This window comes from Geotrypetes seraphini, chromosome 6 (genome assembly GCF_902459505.1).
Source record: "Geotrypetes seraphini chromosome 6, aGeoSer1.1, whole genome shotgun sequence".
Lineage (NCBI taxonomy): Eukaryota > Metazoa > Chordata > Amphibia > Gymnophiona > Dermophiidae > Geotrypetes > Geotrypetes seraphini.
In genome coordinates, this window is record NC_047089.1 from 168,591,873 (window position 1) to 168,616,032 (window position 24,160).

Here is a 24,160-nt window from a genome sequence, read left to right on the forward strand (position 1 = left end):
TTCTGAATTGTTGTGTGCATTCATCTGCAATTGCTCTGCTTCCACTTTAATAGCAGGTGGACTGCCCGAGAGACCTATCCAAGCTGACCTTTTCTTTACTGTCTGCTGTCTCATGTGGGGATAAAGGGGCAGCACTTAGAATATAGGACCTTTTACTTTTTTTAGTTCAATGAAATACAGCCAGGAGAAGTAGAGTAGGCATTGGCTAATGCCACAACCATGTTTTCAAAGTCAAATAGCAAAGTATGGCTTGGGAACAACATTGGCAAAACAGTTGCGATCATATACAGTGGTGCCTCGCATAACGGACGCCTCGCACAGCGAACGCTGCGCATAACGAACTTTTTGTCTTGCTCCCTATAACGAACTTCGTTTCACACAACGAAGTCGCCCGAGGGGCCCGGGGGGGGGCGGAACTACTCTCGCCGCTTCCTAATGTGAGCCGGGAACAGCAGCACCCTCCACCTTACCTTAGATGCCGAGTTTTCCGGCTTTCTTTTTCGGCCAGCCACACACTTTCAAAGAGCAGCACATGCGTGCATGCTCTGTTGTTCAATCTTCTCCTCTGACGCAACCGGAAACCGGAAGTTGCAGGAGAGGAGAACATTGATCAACTTCAGCAGCTGCGCGTGCACAGCTTTTTGAAAGCGTGCGGCTGGGTGAAAAAGAAAGCTGGCAAACTCTGCATATAAGGTGAGGTGGAGGGAGGGAAATGTAGGGCTGCAGAACGAATTATTTTGTTTTACATGTATTCTTATGGGAAAACGCGTTTCACACAACGAACGTTTCACATAACAAACTTGCTCCTGGAACGGATTAAGTTCGTTGTGTGAGGCACCACTGTACCTTAACCTAAATCTAGGGATCTGCCCAAAAATGGGTTTTTAATGGACTACCACTGTAAAAATATTAGATTTTGGCGGAAACAGGGAGAACTGAGAAAGTTTCCCCAAACAAGCTGAAATGTCTTTTTTCAATTTTGCCCTGATTTCTTGAGTTCATGGTATCATGATCAGTAACTGCAAATCCAATGAATCCCATCAACAAAGTAGGGTTTATAATTACAATAATTTTGGTCTCCTCTGACCTCATCCTCTCCTTTTTATGCTGTTTTTCATAATTTTGAGCTTACCTTCGGAAACGATCCTGTTTCTGGACAATTTCTCTACTCGGGAAAGTGGAGTGGAGGAAAGACGTCTCGGAGAAGACACATAACTTTGTACTGGAATGTTATCAGTGATCAGATTAGTACCATGTATGCTTATCTCACTGAAAGCCTGCCTTGTCAGCCCCATTGTTTTTGGCTGTTGTGGAATAAAGCTCTCTTTGAAGATAACCTTGTGATGAGAAGTGGATGGAATTTGGCGGAGGGCAATAGACGGAGATGGAGGAGACCGAGGCCTTACTTGGGAGCTGCTTCTAACAGCAGTATGAATGAGTCTTTTCTGATAGTTCCTGTAGGCCTCTTCCAAGTATGCTGCTTCTTTCTCGAGTTCTTTGATCCTTGCCTTAGTCGTGGCTACAAACTCAATATCCGAGTTGGGTGAGCTGCTGACTTTCTCAACAGGCTGCTGATATCTGGTGCTCGAGCCACCACCTGCTTCAAAGTAATCAGACAATGGCCTCAAGAGAGCGTCATCTACATAAACATCATGAGGAACTATACCGTCTGCAGATAAGGCAAGGACAGAACGATCAACCAGAGAAGGCTTGGGGTTGCGATATACTTCATTTTCTAGAGCTGCATAAGCAGGAGAGTCACATAAAAAGAAGAGAAAGGAATTTAGAGAAAAATGCAGACAGAGTGGCTGAGGTTTAAATTACCATGTGATGAAATTATGATTAATGAACAATGTTACCATTGTAGTAATCTTATATATAATAAATTTGTTTCTCATTATTTTGGATTTTGATTAAAGCACAAAGGAATCAAGTACATTCATACTGCAAATCATGCCAGAAGAACCTTTTTACCTTTAAAAAAAAATAATAAATACAAAGCTAAGCAATCACTCAAATGAAAAATATAGGTCTGTGCACAGCAAAAATGCAAAGAATAAATCAAACCCCTTTACCTCCTTCCAAAATGCACACAACCAGACATTTTTTAATACAGTTCTGTATGTCTCCCCAGACCAGTGGACCTTCCAAATGAGAATTCCCCCCCCCCCCCACACCCCACAGAGAACTGGGGCTTCTATACAGCCATAAAGACCAGGTTAGGGGATTCACAAGAGGGTTGTATTTATTGATTTGCAAGAATTAATTAGAACACAAACACATCACCCAGTGAAACCAACCAAAACATTACATGCAAAAAAAACCATCTGACATGCCACTTTTTTCTCATTTGACGAGTCTGTTGACTCACGTTCTTTGCTCAGGAAGTACTCTCAGTTTGCAACAAGCTAATGCTCAGAGGTAAGAAAATATGGAAAGGAAGCAAAAAGCACAACATTTAACCTCTCTGCAACCACTTCTTACAACTGTGAAAAGTTTTATTTAAAAAAAAATGTATAAAAATTACAAACCCAGTTGTGTTTGTTGCAGCTGCAATGTCAACTCTTCAACTTGCCCATTTAACCTTTTGGTTGTATCTTCACAGCTTAACAACTGGGATGTCAGCTTTGCACAGCGGTCAGCCTTCAAAAGAGAAGGAAGACAACATGAGAATAAAGCCCTTACCTATCTCTCTTAATTCAATTTAATCTCTGTTTTCCTTCTATGTACTTTTTCTTCCAGTCCCTACTATCAACAGCAGCCAACTCTAAGAAAGTCATATGACATGAATGCCTACAAACAAGGAGCTGGAAGAAAAGTTCTCACCCCTACAACAAAAGCACATCAGTCCTTCACACTCAGGCCTGAACATGCTGTCCTAGGCATTAAGCAGGAATCATGTCATGTGGCCAAGTCACAACTACTCCCTGTAAAATACAGACAGAGAAGGAGCCTTAACAGGTCAGACTAAAGCAGGGGTGTCCAACCTGCGGCCCTGTGAAGTGTTTTGTGCGGCCCCTGTCGTGGGCGATGCAGTGTTTTCCTCTGCTTCCCCTGGGTATTTACCGTCTTGCCGGCTCCCTCCTCTGTCTTGCTGCAGCATTTGCGCGGCCCCAGAAACATTTTTTTTGGCCAATGCGGTCCAGGGAAACCAAAAGCTTGGACACCCCTGGACTAAAGGATATCCACATGAATTACATCTGAATCAATTCATGAATTAGATTCATTCACTCAGTTTCATAAGCTTGATGGTAGCTCTCAAGAACCAGAATTAAGATCTGCTACTAAATCAAAATATTAATAGCCATATTAATAGCTATGCTATGCTATGTGTTAAACTCACAATATAACTCAGAGGACATGGTTTGCCTTTGCCCATGTCTTATATCCCTTTCATTTATAAAATGCATGTAAATTCAGTCCTTCCAGGAGTCCAAGGGTTATTCTGAAAGGGCAAAAACTGTCTTTGTTAAAGAGGCACAAAAATGATGGTGTTTTTGCACATGATAACGATATTCAGACAGAGTCTCTGTCTCCACCACTTCTTTCAATGCATCTACCACCCTTTCTATAAAAAAGTATTTCCTTAGATTACTCCTGAGCCTATCACCTCTTAATGTCCTCTCAATTGAAAGAAACTCAACTCATGCGCATTTACACCATGTAGGTATTTAAATGTCTCTTAATAAAAAATAATAACAATATTCAACAAATCCAAGTAGAGAAAACAATGTTATTATCCAAGTGGTGGAGCTACCCACTGAAACACATTTAATAATTAGTGGAGAAAAAGCCTCAACTGCATTCAAAATCAGACGGCAACCCATTTGGGTTTCTAGCCATTCAAATTCTATATCACAGGCAAAAGAGTAATCAAGGATCCAACTCACATTGCTAATCACACGCTAGACATGGTTCTTCTATCCAAATCTCAGCTTTTGACTTGCTCTGATCCATTAATTTCTCCTGTACCCTGGTCTGATCACTACTTTATCTCGTTCAATCTTTATTTCCAAAAATCTGCCTCAACTCATACAACTCCTGAATACAAAACAGTTTCTTTTCGTGATTTCTCCAAAGTAGAATTATCGGACATTTTGCCCATTTTCAATCCTTCTATCCCCATTCCCAACTTCACTTCATTGGATGAACAATTAATATCATGGAATTCCTCTTTACAATCTCTTGTTGATAACAAAATACCAATGATCTCTAAAACACTTTCCCATCGAAAACTTTCAAACCCTTGGTACACAGAAGAACTCTCCCTTATGAAAAAACAACTAAGGTCTTTAGAAAGAAAATGGCGACATACTAAATCATACATAAATCAACAAAACTACAAAGATCAGGCTGCATTCTATAAAATGAAAATCAATCAGGCTAAAAGTAATTACTACAAAAAAAAAAAAAAATCTCTAAAACAAAAAATCCGTCTATTTTATACTCCATTTTAAAATCCATTACTCCATTGACACACAGAGAAGGCAATAAACAAAAGTGCAATCTCACAGCTCAAGAACTCGCAAATCATTTTTGCTCAAAAATCAGTATTATTCGAAATACTTTCCAGCAAAACACAACTGACAATTTCGAGACCAACTGCAAAATTGAATCTATATCTACATCTAAATGCACCAAATTTAAGATACCCTCTATAAAAGATATCCAATCCCTTCTTCAGAAAATCAATTTAAAAGGTTCACGATAAGAAATTATTCCTCCGTTCTACCTCAAAAAATTATTTTCTTGCTTTGGTCCATTTATTCATTCTCTCGTTCAAAAAAGTTTAATCACCGCATCTGTCCCTCTTCCTTGGAAAACAGCCACCATTACCCCAATACTGAAAGATCACAAAACTAGTCCAGAAGAAGTTTCAAATTATCATCCTATCGCAAACATACCTTTCAACGCAAAAATAACTGAAAGACTGATATTTGATCAACTTTCAGACTTTATCGAATCCACAAATGCTCTTCATCCAAACCAAACAGGTTTACGGAAATTCCATAATACAGAACTTTCAATGATAGGAATGATAAACAATATCCATTACTATTTAGATCATCATAAATCAGTAATTCTTTTCTCATTAGATTTGTCTGCAGCCTTTGACACAATTGACCATGTCTTATTACTTAACCGTCTGGAATCTTTCGGTATTGACAATCAAGTCCTAAACTGGTTTGTTTCTTTTCTTTCTAGTCACTCCTCAATAGTCAGATTCAATAACGAAAATTCCAAAACTTTTGCGTCAACCTATGGTATTCCCCAGGGTTCTATCTTGTCCCCACTTTTAAATTTGTGTCAATCAATAGGATTCACATCTTTTGCAAATGCAGACGATATCTAGCTACTGCACCCAATAGATCCGGAAAATAAAGATGAAATTAGGGCAATTAATAAAAAACTCGATACTATAAAAAAATGGCTAAATTCCAATAAATTAGCCTTAAACATTAAAAAAACCAAATCGATGCTTTTTACCTGGAAGAAGGACACTACCCTGAGTACCTCTTTTTTCCTTGACGATATCCCCCTAGAGCTCATTTCTTCCTTAAAAATCTTAGGTGTCATCGTCAACGACAAACTTTCATATCATGAATATATAAGCATGTTTCTTCAAATTATGTCTGATACGTTCGATCTCTAAGTTTCTTGAGCCCAAATCCATCAATATACTAATTCATGCATTGATCATAGCCAAAATCGATTACTGTAATTCCCTCTTACTCAATATTTCACAAAAAGAAAAAAGAAGACTCCAAATAATCCAAAACACGGCGGTTAAACTGATCTATAATGCTAAAAAATATGACCATGTCACACCCTTGATGATTGATTCCCATTGGCTCCCTATAAGCCATCGTATCACCTTTAAAATACTACTTCTAGTTTTTAAATCCTTAACCTACAATTAACCTCAATTCATAACCAGAATGCTTACTCCTTATAACACATCCCAGTCTCTCCGTTCAACTTCTCATAACCTTCTAACAGTTCCATCCATGAAAATTATAGGCACCAGAAGACAGGATATGTTTTCGGTTATGGCCCCTCAACTGTGGAACTCTATACCACAGTACATCAGAGATGAAAAAGATCTCTCATCCTTTAAAAAAATCCTAAAAACCTATCTTTTTAAAGATGCATTCAGCCTATCACTTACTGACCTGAAATCATAAGCTTTCTTTTCTTTTAACATCTTTGAATTTTTTACCCTTCCTCTCGTTTACTTCCCTAGTGTTTTTCAACTCTAACAAGGAATTGTAACTTTTCCTCCCTACCCCCCACGATTCATGTTAGTTCTATTCTGTAAGTCTGAAATTATTTTATTGTATTCACTACCCGTTTTTTAAATAAATTGTACATCGCTTAGGAAATTAAATAAGCGATGCATCAAGCACTAATAAAAATTTAAACTTAAAAAACTCCACACTGGAAAAAATGCTACTTGCAATGTGGGTTACACACCCACCACTGTGCACAGGAAAAAGAAAAAACAAAAACAAAACAGGAAACAATGCAAAACTTATCTTCACATGCTGGTAACACTTCTCACAGATTGTTGTGATCCTCAAAACCCACTGATATTCATATCACTGTTGCATCTCCATCTAGTCCACAACGCTGTTAGTGAAGAAAGACATTTCTTCCAACAAGGATCTTGTTTCACCAACAAGTGGCTGCGTCAGGGAAAATTTCAACAATCTCAGAGTTGGAGTAGAACAATGCATGCTACTCTGACTAGGCCCTTACCCTCGACAGAGGGAGGATGGACAAGAATATCACCTGCTCACCAGACTGCTTCAGCTTCTCTCCCAGAGCCACAAAATCACTTTTGATACGTTTGCAGGGGTACCTGGCAGTATCATTAGAGCCTATGTGGATGAGCAGCAGCAGATAATAGTCATCAGGCTTGATGAGTCTTGGCAATCTCTCTGTAACATCTTGGATTTTAGCACCAGGTAGGCAGCATACCTCCCAGGACATCATGTCTGGTCTGCAGATGGACGCTTCTGTATCCCTCAGAAGGGAATCGCCAACCACCACCACCTTACGCCTCTTAATGGTCATGGATTCTACAATTTTAGGGATTTCAAGCTTTGGTCCTTCCTCTCCCTGGGATGCTCTCATCTGCTCCACTTCCAGGGCAGCATACCAGTTCTTCAGTTCAAAGGCAGGTGGAGTCACAGTATCAGTCTTGCAGGGTTCTGTAATCTGAGTCCAGTTGTCTTCCTTCAGCACAGCCTCTTCTTCCCCACTGCTGGAAATCTTTGACGCTTCATGAACCATGTCATCGATATACCTCTCATTCTCACAGATGCTTCTCAGTCTTGCCACCTCCTCTCTCAGTTCCTCTCTCAGTTCCTTTAATTCCTTAATGAGGGATTCAAGCTAAAAACAGCTTTCACATGGAATCACTCCCTCTGCCTGAGTAACATTTTCTGTCTGCACAGAGACAGAAGCTGTATAGAGACAGATGCTGCGCAGCAACTTTGGTGACACAATGTTTCCCAGCCATAATGTGGTTGCAGAAGCACTTACACCTGGAAGAAAAAAGAAAGAATAGAAAAATCCCACCAAACCAATACCCTGTTCCTGGTTGGCTGAAGAGCCAAAAAAAAAAAAAGCTCTGCCTTGGGGTGGGCGGATGGGAATTAATCTCAAGGGTCACCTGTTGAGTTTTGATCTCTAAAAAAAAAAAAAAAAAAATCCTGATAATCTTTCAAAAATGCCCTTCTAAGCATTTTAAGTTTATTTAAATGCAACATTAGTAATGTTGTAATGCAAAATTACACAAAGAGCTCACTAAATGTTCATATTTGGGAGGGAGGGATCAGAAGGAGGTGTTACATTTTTCAAATTTTATTAATTCATTTATATAACTAATTTATAACTTGGTTTCCCTATAAAATTCCAACATTATTTATAATACACGAAAAGATCCACCATGCGGGCTTTTCTTCGACGGAGGGCCCGGTTCTGGAAAGTAGCGCACTAGGGGCAGGAATCGGTTGGATGATCGGCCCCTAGGCAGAGAATGCACCGGCGATGCGGGTCTGTGATGGAGAGAAGCCGCTCGCACCGGGTGCACTTTTTGAAACCGGTCAAAGGCCGGGACATAGAAAATGAAACTGGCCGCGGCCCACGTGGCCATGCGGCCGCGACAACCCGGAAGCCTCCGGGTTGCCTCAAAACGAAGATGAGCAGGAAAAAAAGAGACGCACAGCGACTTTAAACTATAAAAATAAGACAAAACGCGGTGCTAGAAGGCACTGGGGGCAGAGCCTAAAAATACACGACTTCTAGGCTCCGCGGAAAAAAAACGAACTGGAGACCACGAGGAGGGGATGCGCCCTCTAGTGGAGCAGGAAGGCACGCATGCGTGGTGCAGCAGAGCAAACTTAAATCTTCAATCAAGTTTGCTTGAAAAGCTGTCCGCATTGGGGCTCCGTAGATGACGTCACCCACATGTGAGAATATCATGCCTGCTTGTCCTGGGATAAAACAGTATCTTAAAAAAAAAACCTATGCAGTCCTAAACTGCTATTGCCCGTTTAAGGGTTTCTTTTACAAAAGTAATGTAAAAAGTAGCCTTAGCAAGTCTTTCCTGTGTGATGAGGCCATTTTTACCACAGTTAGAAAATGACCGATTTTCCAAATTAATGACTATGCAGCCTTTTCAGCCATTCCTAAAATCAGCATGTGAGACCTTATCATCACCTATTTTGTAAGCATTAAAGGGCTCACATGCTAATCCTGCACTAATTTGCATGTGAGACTATAGATATGCCATCTGATTAGCACAGAAATGTCCATTCTCCGCCCAGGATGTGTCCCTCTCAGAAAAATTGTAAAAATATTTTTAGCGTGTGGTTTGCACTTGCACATTTGGAACATCTTGCAAAACATGAGCTGTGATAAATAAGCACATGCTAGTGCTTACCACAGCTTAGTAAAAAAAAAAAAAAAAAGAGCCCTAAATAACCAAGGGGCTCTTTTACTAAAGGGCATTAAGTCCTTAACGCATGGTTAACATGTGCAGAAAAGTGTTATACAATGAACAATAAATTTATAAAAACAAGAATGCAAAAATAACTTTGAGGGCCAATTTTCACAACCAAACACCTACTGCTCAGTCTCAAAATCTTAAATATCAGCAGCTAAGAACAAAGGCGAAAAAGTGACCACCATTTCAGTCCCTTGAAAGTGAGAAGGATGTACCTCATTTTGTAATTGGTTTTCCAGCAGTTCTTTGTGTGTTTTAAACTCATCTTGGTCAAATTTTCTAGCATTTTCTGCTCTTCTTAACTCTGCCTGGAGGGCTATCTGCTCAGCTGTTGGATAAGACAGCCCTAGAATTTAAATAAAGCCAAAAAATACTCATCAATTCAAATAACTTTTTTGTTACAATTACAGCTGGCTACAACTTCAAGTACAATGAGAACATTTTCTGAGCTATGGAACAGCTTTGATGTCCAACTGCCCCCCCATTCCTTCTCAGAACCGTTGTTATAAAGAAAAGAAAGCTTTTAACTTTCTCCAAGACACTGACACACTGTTATCTGGGGACATTCACCCCCATCTTGACAGCATCATGCTAGGAGCTCATATACCATCAAAGCATCCAACATTTTGCAAGTGTCTCCCTAACTCACCCAATGTATTTATTTATTTATTCATTCATTCATTTTTCTATACCATTCTCCCAGAGAGCTCAGAGTGGTTTACATGAATTTAATCAGGTACTCAAGCATTTTTCCTTGTCTGTCCCAGCGGGCTCACAATCTATCTAATGTACTTGGGGCAATGGGGGGATTAAGTGACTTACCCAGGGTGACAAGGAGCAGCATGGGTTTGAACCCACAATCTCAGAGTGCTGTAGCTTTAACCACTGCGCCACACTCTTCATTATTATTATTATTATGTTTATTAAAAGTTTTAACCACACTTCAGTTTATCAATAGCACTGTATATAAAATATATATTTTTAAGAAAAGAAAGGAACGCCATGTAAAACAGGAAAGCAAAAGAAAATAAGACAATAAAAAGAAACACAAAAATGAAATTAAAAAAAAGAATGAAATCGAAAAACCTAAAAAAAGGCAAATAATTTTCTTTAAATCTTGTTTAAATAGTTGCCAAAAATACAGGATCCCAAATACACCAATCTTCTCATAAGAATGCTAAACCAAAAAGATGTCTTAACCACTAATCTCAATCAAAACTGGGAGAATTCCACAGGCAAGGAAATGCTGCTGCTGCTGCAAAAAAAAAAAAAAAGCAGGCTTTTGCGTAGATGCTAAACGCACCAAATGAACTGAATGCACCAAATGAAAAGCCAGTTGGTGAGCAGTCGATGAACGTAGAGTCCGAGAAGGCTTATAGGGAATTAATAATTTTCCTAAGTAGTCTGGTTGACCTGATTGTGAAGTTTAACCGGAAGCCAATGGATTCCTTTAAAAAAGGAGAAATGTGATCTTAACTCCAAGCATTGACGAGGACTCTGATAGCAGTATTTTGTATAGTTTGCAGTTTCTTAATAGACACCAATGGTAATCTGAGTCGAGTTTGGAAGTTACTAAGGCATAAATGAGAGACTCACAGCTCGATGAAAAGGGCCCAGAGTCAGCCAGGAGCAGCCTTCTTCAGACCATTTTCTGGCCCATCAAGACTCAGAAGGCTAAGGAGAAAGATTTTCAATCCCTCCTTACCTCACTGGAATTGTCAACAAAAACCGTAGGCCCCACCCACTGACATCGAGGCTGAGCTGCCGTTACCTTAAAGAGCTCACATTCAGGCAGGCCTCCCCCACCAAACCTGTGTGACTCTTCATATGGACCTCTCCTGTGGACCTTCAGGAGCTAACAAACTACCAAATAAGCTGCTAAGCTTCTCTCTCTGTCTCTCCCAATGCTTGTCCTAATGTTAAATCTTTTTACAGCTGCAATAGCCATGTGTTTTCCTATCCAAGTCATTACAGGACAGGTCAGGTACAGCAACCTAAAAAGACTGCCATCATAAAATGCTCTCTAAAGTTAGGCCCCACAATCTAAAGTCAGTCTCAAGCTCTACCCTGTCACCCCTGACAAATAACCTGAGTAATGCCCAAATAAATGCCAGTAAAATACCTTTGAACTTAATCAAATGGATGCTGATCACCTTCAACCACTCTTGAAACTCTGAAACTCAGCATAAATAGCAGTGAATCAAAGAATTACTTAACTTTAAGTCAGAATTCCTGATGTGCAATTTGAACCATACAGTGTTGAGCATACACCAATAGGACCCGTTTTACCCTCATTTTAAGGCTTCATCAGGGTCAACACTAGCTTCAAAACATTGCTGGTTGGTCTTGGCTGCTCAAAGCCACTTGAAGAAAGTTAAATAATTCTTTGAATGAAACTTTTACCCTGAGACTTTTGATTTATACGTTAAGTACTTTCCGAATTAAGTTTAAATATAAGAGTTAAGCAAAATTTAAAAACAAGAAACATTGGACCATTTACTATTCTTTTGTCCCTGCATTAATTCCTTAATTTGGCCCCAAATTAATAATTTATTAGAAAATCATGTTGGACTATCATATGATACAATATTATTTGGAACAGCAATGAGAACACAAAGTCCGATTTCAGCTAACAATAATAAACTTTTATTAATTTTAACAGGGGTCGCTATACAGCAAATTACTCAGAACTGGAAGGATTACACTAAATTGAATTACACTTTTTGGTGGAATTCAATTTGTCATATATATAAAATGGAAAAAGTATTGGCATTACAACAAGGTTATATTAAAAAATTTAATAAAATATGGGGACCATTGACAAATTATTCTATTGATCAGATATAATAACACATGTATAGAACATATAGAAGGGGTAGGGAGGGAAAACTATTGTAATATTAATATGATATAAAATTCTGATAAAGGGTTTATTTAATTCACATTGTAAGAACATTTAATAATAATTTCAAGTGTTTTTTCATAATTGAATGTATTACATGTATTTCACTTGAGGTAAGAATTTAAAAAAAGAATAAAAAAAAATATTTAATAAAAAAAATTAATAAAAACAAGAAAGTTTTTTGGGGACCAATGAATGAGATTTGAATCAAGAGGGTTCCTAGCAATGAAAAACAAAGATGTTTGGTGTGCAGGATGATTCTCTGAGGTCCCTTTTTCCTTTCATTTAAGTGCATTAGCACCATGCACATATTTTGTATAACGGCAATCACTAAAACTTTGATTCACTGTTATTTATGCTGGGTTACATTGCTATGTACCACAGACTATCAAGCGCTCATGTACAGATAAGAAGGGAAGAGGGGTGGCTGCCATCATAAAATTTGATCTCGCCCCACGAGCAATTGATTCCATTAACAACACAAGCCTTAGAATGCCTTATCTTTTCCATAGGCTATACCGTGCATCAACCACTCTTTCTGCAAAAAAAGTATTTCCTTAGATTACTCCTGAGCCTATCACCTTCATCCTATGCCATCTTATTCCGGAGCTTCCTTTCAAATGAAAGAGACTTGCCTCATACGCATTTATGCCTTGTAGGTATTTAAATGTCTCTATTATATCTCCTCTCTCTTGGCTTTCCTCCAAAGTATACAATCTGAGTCTGTCCCCAATATGCCTCATAATGAAGACCACTGACCATTTTAGTAGCCTTCCTCTGAACCGACACCATCCTATTTATATCTTTTTGAAGGTATGGTCTCCAGAACTGAACACAATACTCTAAATAAGTGTTCTTCAACTTTTTGACAGCTATGGACCAGCAGAAATAAAAGAATTATTTTGTGGACTGGCCAGTCTACGGACCAGCAGTTGAAGAACAATGGGCTAAGTTGTGGGCTAGACCCCGCCCCCATAATATTACTAATTGTAACACCATATTTTTATTCATTTTTCATATATACACACACACACAATATAATCTTATTAACAACACATAATGGATAACCACAAAATTAAACTACACAAAGCACATTGTATGCTTCTCAACATTCATTCCTAAAACAGATAACCCCATGCAAATATAGGACCCAAAACTAAAAGTACTAATACAGTACTCCCCCGATTTTGGAAAAACTGCAAATGCAGTTTTGAATGTGTAAAAAGGCAGGAGAGGGCAACTGCGGCACTGCTGGGTGCAGTAAATCATACCCAGCATGCTCCAGTGGGGAGAGGAGGAGCAATCAGCTGTGCTTTCGCCATTGCCTTTTCAGAACTGAATCGGCCTTCTTTTCCTCTTACTTTTACTTACTCTCCTTACAAAATGGTTTATTGCCCTTTCAATAGTTCATTTCAGTTTTACCCATTGTTTTCCTACTATATCAACACACAGATTTATTATGTATGGTGAGGTGAAAATATTCAGCTTGGAGATTATCACTATGCTAAAATTTCTACTCACTATCTCTGAGCTGCTGTAGTTCTTTTTGACTTTCCTCTGAGTGCTGATTGAGAAACTTTATTTGTGTCTGAAGCTCCAGTTTCTCTGCCTTTAACTGGGGATAGTCTTTGGTCTCCTTCAGGTTTTCTGTAAGTAACTGGTTTTGTCTGGTAAGTACAGACACTTGGACATTGGCTGAGTTCAGTTCCAACTGCAGGTACAAAACATTCAAACAATTAGTAAAGAACAATAATATAGTAAATGAAGGTTGAATAAGACCATCCTATCTGCCCAGTTTCACTATATCAATACATAATTAAACTAACAATGAATGCAATATAAAATACTTGATCACTATCTTTCTTTGGCATTTCTGGGACATGGGCCGTAGAAGTCAGCCCCGCACTGTCCTCATAGTCCAATTACTGGAGTTTCTGTCGAAGTCCTCTCCTGCCCATTCTAAAATGGATTGCCTTATATGGGACACAGCACCGGCCTTAGTTCTAAGACCCACCTCCTTCAATTCCATTCATTTAGTTAAACAGCCCCCAAAGAATTCTGTTGTATCACTTCCTACAGCATCTGGTGCAAATGAAGGGTTAGCTGTGTTAATCTGGAACAGCAAAAACAAGAAGACTGGAGGCACCTTACAGATTAACCAACAGAAGTATGAATCATTTTAGGGGAAAAAAAAAGAAGCAATAGGACAGCTCAAATGAAATGTTATTTAAAGTCTTTCAAAATAAAAGATGGTTTTAGATGTATACAGTATATCCAGATTTTAACAAGGGTTATTACAACAGCCCAACATGTTTGGATGTTGCAGCGCCTTCTTCAGAGGTAAATTTCATGTTATGAGTCAGATTAACATATCATATATATCCACCTTTTACAAATGTACTACAGTACTCCCCTGAAATTTGTGGGGGTTCTGTGCCAGGAGTACCCACAAATTAAAAAAAAAAACAACGCAAATGCGGGTTAGGAGCGGATTGGAGGTGGGAGAGGGCTGCAGGGGTGGCGCCAGGTGCTAAAAAAAATATTTAGGCTGGCAGGCGGTTTTGGCTTTGCAGAAGGCTGACGGGGGGAGGAAGAGAGGAGGAGAAATCGGCTGTGCAGAAGGCTGATTCACGGACCGCAAATTCATGTGGGTCTACTGTACTTCATTTAAGACTAAAAAGAGCCTTTAATGGTACTGAGAAACAGTTTCTCCTACATGTAGCAGTATGCCTCATTTAAACAAACTGATCCATAAAAACATAAACCAAGATCTCCTCTACATAATAGGAGTAGGTACAGATCTCATAGTTTTAATCCCCACCAACAACTAGTTCTTCTTTCTTCTCAGTTGCATCTTTGCTGTCCTAACTTGTATACTACAATTCAGGGTTTTTCTGTGCATTTGTCTTAAGACTGTAAGCATTCATAAGCCAGGACTGCCCATTATGGGGGTAATTCTATAACCGGGCAACTCTATTTAGGTATCCCGAGGATGCAGAGTATGATTCTGTTCTATAACAAAACCATAGCGCCTGGGTTCTGTTGTGGAATACTAGCGTATCCTGGTATTGGGACACCTTACATATAATGTAGGTACTCGACTTATGCCAACCACAGAGAAATTATCAAGCTCTGCATTAACAACCAATGACAGCAAGGGAGTCTAGATTTACCTAAAGCTGTTGCATACAATTTCCTGATGTACATCTTCATATGGCAAGCTGCCATGCGTACATTTTGTGGTGCTACAGAAATGTCTAATAGTAATGTGTAAATTCCACAATAGGGAAATTTAGAACACACTCATTTTATAATTAGGAGGCACCTATTTTCCATTATAAAATACTAGCATTAAGTGGTCAAAAATGTGCTTCAATGTAAACTGTGATCACTTACACCAGCCCTAGAACAGGTATAGATGACTGCGCCTACATTTTGCAAGTACATGCATAAATGATCATTATTCCATGCATATTTGCTCATCAAGCCTGTACTCTGCCCACATATGAAAGTAAACAACATGCAAACATGTACAGTACTTTTATGCTGGTCTGTATTTTTTAATAGGCATTTACGAATTTAAGCGCCTACTTATGTGTAAAAATGATCAAAAACTGCCATTTAAGTGCATTCTTGGGGCCTAAAATTAGGTGGTTCCTTATAAAATTATCCCCCTCTGTTCAGTAGGAGAGGATGTGGAGTGCTGACATGAATAGGATAGAAAAAGTCTGCACAATGATAGCTGCTAGAAAGTCTCAGTCACCTCAAGCTCCTCTGCACGGGATACAGCTTTGTGAATTTCTTCCTTTTTTAAGTCAATCACTGATGTCTTCTCTTGGAGACGTATGGCCTCCTCTGATAGGAAAAAAAAGGCAGCAATATGAACCTAATATGTATTAAATAGCAGAAAATGAGACATTCAGGGCACAGAACTTCAACACAATAACATTTCCTTGGTAATGTTCTGCAAAACACAAAAACTGAATTCCAGTTACAGAACACTCCATAAAGTGCATACAGCTAAGAAATTACTATACTGTACTATCTTTCCTATTTATTTTATTTAATTTTTAAAATTTATATACTGTCTATCAACTAGTTGGGTTATATACACAAATACAGTCAAACCTCGGTTTGCGAGTATCGCAGTTTGCGAGTGTTTTGCAAGACGAGCAAAACATTCTCGCAAATCTTGTCTCGCAAACCGAGCGTTGACTCAATTTGCAAGCACCCCCCCTCCGAGAACCACAATTGTATATTCTTAACCCTGTTTATTTATTCTTGTTAGGACCCCTGAAGAAGGCGTGTTTTCCGAAACACGGACCGTGTTGAGTCCCTAGGTACATTTTGTCTGATGTACCATTTCATTCACATCTTTGTGGATGGGAGGGTCAGTAACCATTGGGGGGGGGAATAAGAGGGAGCCACGTCTTCATACCTCCAGCAGTCATCTGGTCAGTTTGGCCACCTTTTTGGGCAGTTATTTGTTGTTGATACAAGTCTAGCCTGAAATGTCCAAGTTTTGCCCTGGACATTTTCTGCATATTCCATTTTTGCTGAAAAATGTCCAAATCATAAATCTGTCCTAATCTCGCCAAAACACGCCCCCTTGAGATTAAGATGCAATTCAGACAAACAGCAAATACATTTTTAGATGGTTTCGAAAATGGCAATATAGATGTTTTATCAAATAAAACATCCAAATTCCACTTTATGCCTTTTTTTTGGACATTTTTCTCTTTTGAAAATGAGCCCCATAGCAACATATGTAACTTTGTAAGTCTATGTGCTTTGAAAATAAGCCTCTATATCTTGCACAAGAATTTTGAAGATTTTTTGTGTTGTGTGTGCGATTTTATAACTGTACAGTTTTTGACCACAGTTTAAATGTAGGGCACAGCAAAAAAAAAAGCCCTAATATTTCAGAAGATGATGTGGGATATCTATCCAACCCTTAAATCAGACTTCTAATATTTTACAGAGGGAGTCTGATAAAGGAGACATTTGAATTAATGTCCCAGGTTTTCCTATGATATATAATCCAAGGTTCTAATACAGGGATCTCAAAGTCCCTCCTTGAGGGCTGCAATCCAGTCGGGTTTTCAGGATTTCCTCAGTGAATATGCATTGAAAGCTGTGCATGGACATAGATCTCATGCATATTCATTGGGGAAATCCTGAAAACCCGACTGGATTGCAGCCCTCAAGGAGGGACTTTGAGACCCCTGTTCTAATACCTCCTCTTTATGGGGGTAATTTTATAAAAGGCTTTTCTATGAGTAAAACCTGTTTTACATGCATAAAACAGAGTTTTTACAAAATTGCATTCCATTATCTACAAGTAAAAGCAAGCACATGGAGAGTGCATACCCACTTATGTGTAATCTGTACATAGGCATTACTGAGGGTGTAGTTTGGATAAAAGGCATAGAGGGGCAAAATAAAAAAAACGTCTAAGTCTCCTTTTGGCCTAAGTCCCTAAACGTTCAACCCAGAAGCAGGGAAAGTGTCCATAACCAAAACATACGTCCATGTTTTGATTATGGCCTTCTTCTGCCTAAACGTCCAATCTCCACTACGTCTAAAAGTACCCCCACAGCACGTCTACACTTTTTAACCATAATGAAAAAAAAACACAAAACGTCCAACAAAAGGGCTTTTAGGCGAAGGAGGAACCAGTCCTTCGCCTAAAAGCTGGATTCTGTAACCGGTGTCTGTCAAAAACAACACCGGTTACAGAATCCTCCCCCCCCCCAACAACGATCCAGGCAGGAGGGTGCCCAAGCCCTCCTGCCATGTCAAACCGCGACCCCCCCCGACGATATCGGGGCAATAGGGAGTCCAAGCCCTCTTGCCCCGTTGAAGCCGCGACCCCCCCCCCCCGATAACATCGGGGCAAGAGGGAACCCAAGCCCTCTTGCCCCAGGCACCCGCGGCACCCCCGACTCATTCGGGCCAGTAGGGAGCCCAAGCCTTCCTGGCCCAGGCGACCCCCCTACCCCCACCCCCACTACAGTACGGGCAGGATGGATCCCAGGCCCTCCTGCCCTCGACGCACCCCCCTCCCACAACGTCTGCCCCCCCAGGCTTTTTGATCGTCCAAGTAGCCACTTAGGACACTTTTTAGACTTTTTTTTTTTATTATGAACCCCATAGTGTTTTAATATGCATGTGTATTTTATAAAATATATGGTACACACATCTTTTTCAGAGCAGGTCTAAGTTTGTGTTTGGAAATTTGTATGCTAATGGGTATCAGATAGCTTATTTTATAAAGGCAGATAAAATCCCATTTTATATAGAACTTAGAGATAAGTCATGAAGTGCTTAATTAACCCTTTAATTGGCAGATGGTGAAATGGCTGCTTTAAGCAATTTGATGTTCAACGAGAGCAACAGTGCCAAGCAACAGGCATTTAAACATGCAGATCCCCCATAAGAGCCATAGAAAACACATGTTGCTTCTGAGCTACAATGCCAAATAAAGGGTTAAAGAGGCATTTTAAAAAAGGACTGCCTTTTCTAAAATACCAACAAGTCCAAAAGGAGACGAACATCCAATGAGAACCAAAACAGGTCAAGGAGACAAAGAAGAACATAAGAAAAGGGATTCACTGTATTGTCTGTATTGTCAATACGTGTCTTTATTGCTGATACTTAGTTCTCAATATGGTCATGTTTCGTCACAACAAGCCTTCGTCAGGATTACATAGACCTTCTGTGATGCCAATAAGCATAACATAGAGAGTGAAAATCAATGGTAGTCACTTAAAACTGCTGCCAGCAAATGTACACTATGCTCAACTGCATAATTGTGTTATGCTCATTTGATATCACAGGTCTATATACTCCTGATGAAGGCTTGTTTTGCTGAAACACAGCTGTGTTGAGAACTAAGAATCGGCAATAAAGACAAGTATTCAGAATACAGACCGAAAATGAATCCCTTTTCTCACGTCTTACTTTGGCTCATTTTCTAAAATACCTAAAGGACTTAAAATGTATTTACCAGCACATACTGCAGGAGCAGCCATTTTACATACATATATGTTGAAAAAAGGAATGGCTTGAACATAGCAGCTTCCACGTGAAGATGTTGGCATTTACATGTGAAAGTAGTGATGTCATTATGTTTACATGTAGTTACCCTGTTTTACAAACCTACACATATAAGTGTCACCAATTAAGCAGTGAGGCTGAAATTTTAACCTGGTTTCATTTTTGGAGGTGACAATCTGGTACTGTCTGAAGCTAGCACTGTTTTGAAAACCTATGCATGTAAAATGGGGAATACATGTGTAGATTTTAGTCCTAACCAAGCCATGCTCCCTTGAAATCTCCAAGTAGCAGTGTTTAAACAGCAGCTTTGTGAAACTGATATTTACACATGCATGTGACCAACATGTACAAGTGCCACTATTTACACACAAAAATAAATTGCCATGAGCAACTATGTTGTCTTCATAAAGCCAGCTTAAAATAGGTACTTTTTCTACACATCTCATGTAAGTTCCAATTAAGAAATTATCCTCAACCTCCCCACACACAAGTTTGTTACAGAGGAAAAACAAAAGATAAAGGGGACAAACCCCCAGACCTTTATTCTTGTTCTCATCTTCAGTGACCTTGTGCGTCCTCTTGACATATTCTTCTTTAAGTTCAATTTGATATCTACAAATAAAAAAGCAATTTAAACACCAATGCAGATCAATCCAACACTCTGAATACTAAGAACTGATTTTATAACAGGGCACATAGGTGAAAAGTCCAAAAAGGCATCTATTCTTTAGCGTCCCTCCAGACCGGCACAAATGGATGGTTTACGCTCCTCTACCAGCAGGTGGAGACTGAACACACTGCATTCTATCAGCAGTACAAGTGGGCTGTGCAGTCCCTCTTAGAATCAATCTGTTCTTAGTCTCCAGCAGTTGGAGGTGGTAAGCCTCTGCAGTTCTGTTAGGCATTCAGGTAGAGACTGTTGGAGGGCCCTGGGGAGGGGACAGGCCGTGGCCTTCTCTGCCCTTTCTTGTCTAGAGGTTAGGTCCTGTGGGAGTCCTTTCTTCCTGAGGGGTATCACACTCGGGCAGCCGAGTCCCTTCCCCCATTCTCCCACCTCCCCTCATTATTGTTAGAGGTGCCTCAGCTGTACACCTTGACTGAGGGCTTTGAGAGCCAGTGGGGTCTACTCCTTTAAAATGCAAAAAAAAAAACAAAAAACAACAACAGGCAAAGCCCTTTATTTTTATTTATTTTTTTTTTTCAAAGTATTTTTGTTGCTGCTCCTCTTACCTTTTGTGATATTTTGACATTGTGTATGTTTCTGCAAAGCCCTTTAAAGTCTTAGTGCCGGTTTGCAGGGACTTTTTTGCATTGATAATTTTCTTTCCCTAGCTGTCAGTTTTGTGAATTGGGCCTGCTATGCAATTCACAATGAGCACTTCTTGGACAAAGAAGTACTCAGTGTGCTCCCATCCAGGTCTCAACGAAGCAGACATCATTATTTTCTGCTCACGGTTGTGCGAAGGGGAATCATCCTCTTCAGGGTCAGTGTCATATGCCAGCAAGAGGGATTCCCCAATAGTCGTGAGGGTAGAGCCAGCCATGGGCTTAAGATGCAAATACACAAAAGAGACTTTATACAATGACTCTCAAAGGGTATAAATGTCCAATATAGTGACTCAGGCTGGTTCACACCCCTGAAACTATATCCCCCTTGTCCCCTCTATCAGTGCCATAAAACAGTGCCCAACAAAGATGACATGATTTTATAAACCATTTGTGCCTTGACATGTTAAAGTTTGATATTTTTCAGTGTTCTCTTATCTTTATACCAGGTCTGTTCAAAAAGTTCCAGGACAGTTTGAATTGCATGCCATCGCCTAGCTTGGCATTGAGACATGCTAGGCGACGTTGAGTAGCTTGAAACCTCACGAGTAACCTCCTTTTTTCCATTTGATATCTGTTTTTGTCTCCAAGCTATAGCAGTTTGAGAAAATATGTTTTGTGATCAGCTATTTTTCATCATGTGTGACCTCAATGAGCAGTGAAACAGAATGAAATTCTGTTTTAAATTGGGCAAGACCGCTATAGAAACTTATGAAATGCTGAAAGTGGCTTATGAGGAACACATCATGAGTCATGGAAGGCGTATTGAATGCGTCAAAATTCCCAAATTTTGCGCAGAAACCAATGACAGGTTCTCCTCCAGCCACACTGAAAGGAAAGCAATTTGACACCATTGAAGACATAAAGCAAAATTCAACGCAGCAACTTTTGGCGATTCCTGAAGTTGTGTTTAAGGACTGTTTCCAGAAGTGAAAACGACATTAGGAAAAGTGTATATGTAGGGAAGGGGAGTACTTTGAAGGGGACCCAATGGAATAAGTTGTAAGATTGTTTAATAAATTTTGATTAAATCAGTCCTGGGAATTTTTTGAACAGACCTCGTGTACCTACTGGTTCACTAGCCATTATTGGATGATTTCATCCTGTTATACTGCAGAGACTGAATAAGCAACATAAAACCTCACACCAAATTTCCCACTTAAATCCTTTTCAAGCTAAAAACATCTCTAAATTAATTCACTCTAACTTCTCTAACTATTCCTGGTATTAATAAGCAGTAGTAGTAATATTGTTAGCAGAGAATATTTTAAGACTTCCACTGTATAGTGAGTCATTCCAGCTTTCAAAAAGAGATTAAATTGTTCCCACCTGAACTGACAAAAAGCCTCTAGCTATTCCTTTCCACAGTATAAAACAGTGGAAGTAAAAGTTGGATAGACTCAAATTATTAAAAAAAAAAAAAAAATAGGAGTCTTAAAACACTGCCTGATAATTAACAGTACAAGGAAAATTAGAAGAGCCCTCTTTTCAAAACTTCACCCTAGGATGTATGTTATACAACAGAAAAATATATAAATGTTATTTTATTGCATCTTTCGTACCAGTGTTACCCATGACAATTTATGAACATATACAACACAAAAAGAGAACATACAGCATGAGACTAATTGCTCAGGTACAAACTTAGGGATCCTTTTACTAAGCTGCAGGGGTCCTTCCCACACATTAAGGCCATTCTTACTACAGCCCTAAAATGACTGATTTTCTTTTTTTGTATTAATGGCCACAAGTGGTGTAGGGAGAGCCCATTCATCAGTGTTAAAAAATAACATTGACGAGAAGAGCAACTGCCCCTGAGGAAACATGCCAGTGAAACGGCTGGGTAGCCGTCAGGCTATAAGTTAAGTGCACTTCCTAAAATTATTTACAGCACCACATAGATGCATTAGGGTGTAGCCTGCATTAAAAAAAAATTAAACAAGACCGATGATGAACACGTCACCCCAGTAAGGGCACAAAACAAGTACAAGTAGTGTCTTGGGTGTTTGAGGTCTTGGTATAAAAATTAGCTGCAATCAGTTTGTTCACACATAGTTGCATGTTGTATGATTAGTTGAACAAGCTATGTTTCCATACATCAATTTGGATTATCCATGAGCTAATGCTGCCATTAGCATGCAGCCATTTTAAAGATTTACTGTGTGAGAATTTACCACCACCCATTTTGTACGTGGTAAGAGTTCGCATAGTATTCCTGCACTAACCAATTCGTGTGTGTTAATGTAGATGCACTGCTTAGCACAGGAATATCCGCTCTCCATCCCCTGACAAGTCTCCTCAAAAAAATATATATTTTTTTTAGAATGGGATTAATGTGTGCACATTTGGCATTTAGCACAGAATGCCTGAGTGCACCCCGTCGTATGCCATTTTAAGCTGCGTTAGGCATATGTTAGTGCCTAATGCAGTTAAGTAAAAGAGCCCCTTAGATTGTAATCCCTTGTGATTTCCTTCTATTAAAAAACATGCCAGCTAAATCCCAAAAACTAAAATAAATCAATCGGAATCGAAAATAAACCCACATTAAGCGAATAGGGCTTGATATCAGAGGCTGAAACGTTAAACAAAACCATCACAGTCCCAATTAAAATAGCATACTTTAGCAGTTCATTCTTTAGCTTCTGGTCATAGGTATCTTCAATATTCCTCACTGCTAGCTCTCGGCATCTCAGAGCTTCTTCTATGCTTTTGTTCTTCTCCTCCTGGAGTTTCTGAGAACTGCAATAACCCAAGAAACATTGTACTGAGTGTAAGCCACGAGGCAGGCTTTTCAAGCAGTGCACTATTTGTAGACAAGCATGGTGTTTAAGGGCTGGTATTCAAAAAGCCATCGATTAGCCAAGACAGCTGGCTATTATTTGGTGAAGGTTTGGCCACATCCTAGGATAGGTTAAAGCTAAAAATCTACATCAAGGGTGGCCTGGTGGCTCAGGGATGATGCTGTTTACTACCAGATGGGAAGTACACAATTCAACCCCCAAGTTGAGTTTCTACATTCTAGGATGGTTGAGGGAAGCATTCAGTCTCTTGGGAGAGGAGGCAATTATAGTCACCATTAAGGGCAATGCTCATAATACCAAGTTCTGAAAGGAGCTCTGTATAAGGCTTCTGGCCTAAGAATTTTCAGACTAAGCAAGGAGTGAGTACGGGTCTATTATAAAATATATATATAGGCAAACCCCCTCCCCCCGATTAAGAATGAAAGCTCTTCATGTCAGAATCCCAGCATTGGCTCCAGATGAGCTGAAGTAAGAGAAAGAACAAATGGAGCAATTCTGTAACAGAGTGCTTGATAGGAGCCTACTTTCATGTTTCACATTTATTTTAGTCTTGATATACTGCACAACACAATACATCTGTACAGTTTACATACAATTAATTATGCTAGATAGCCAGAGAAAAAAAAGGATAGAAAACGATTTGAGAAAGGAGATGAACTATAATAGATGATAATAGTACAAGTAGCCTATATAGTCTGTGCACGCTGCTATCCTGACCGCACCCAGAAGGGAGGAGAGAGATCCAAGAACAGAGAAATATTTATTTGAAGGCATACTTATATAAGAATGTTTTTAGGGTTGATTTAAACTTATCTAATGAAAGTCCCAACCTAAGATGAAAAGAGAGTGTGTTTCATAAAGAGGGGTCAGTCACTGAGAAAATGCTGCTTTGAGTGGACTGAGTGGATATAATTTGTTTTGTTGTTGGGAAGATAAGAACATTTTTTAAAGTGAATGAAGTGTGGGAGACAGCATGTATGGAATCAGTAGTTGATCAAGATAGGGTCGGAACTGGATTAACGAGTTTTAAATACTAATAGTAAAATTTTGTAGATCAAG

General features: G+C 39.3%; 1 protein-coding gene across 5 annotated transcripts in view; it reads right to left on the minus strand.

Moving 5' to 3' along the window:
* Nucleotides 1-24,160, minus strand: part of OFD1 (OFD1 centriole and centriolar satellite protein) — a 182,972-nt gene that overhangs the window by 86,994 nt on the left and 71,818 nt on the right. For 4 of the 5 annotated variants that reach the window (XM_033947862.1, XM_033947863.1, XM_033947861.1 and 1 more), the window contains 7 exons: nucleotides 22,920-23,039; nucleotides 19,513-19,586; nucleotides 15,679-15,770; nucleotides 13,437-13,626; nucleotides 9,229-9,359; nucleotides 2,532-2,643; nucleotides 1,133-1,741 (listed from right to left, as the gene is read on the minus strand). In XM_033947862.1, coding sequence (XP_033803753.1) covers nucleotides 1,133-1,741; nucleotides 2,532-2,643; nucleotides 9,229-9,359; nucleotides 13,437-13,626; nucleotides 15,679-15,770; nucleotides 19,513-19,586; nucleotides 22,920-23,039 — 1,328 coding nt within the window. The remainder of the gene's footprint in view (nucleotides 1-1,132; nucleotides 1,742-2,531; nucleotides 2,644-9,228; nucleotides 9,360-13,436; nucleotides 13,627-15,678; nucleotides 15,771-19,512; nucleotides 19,587-22,919; nucleotides 23,040-24,160) is intronic. The other variant, XM_033947866.1, reaches the window with a different exon arrangement.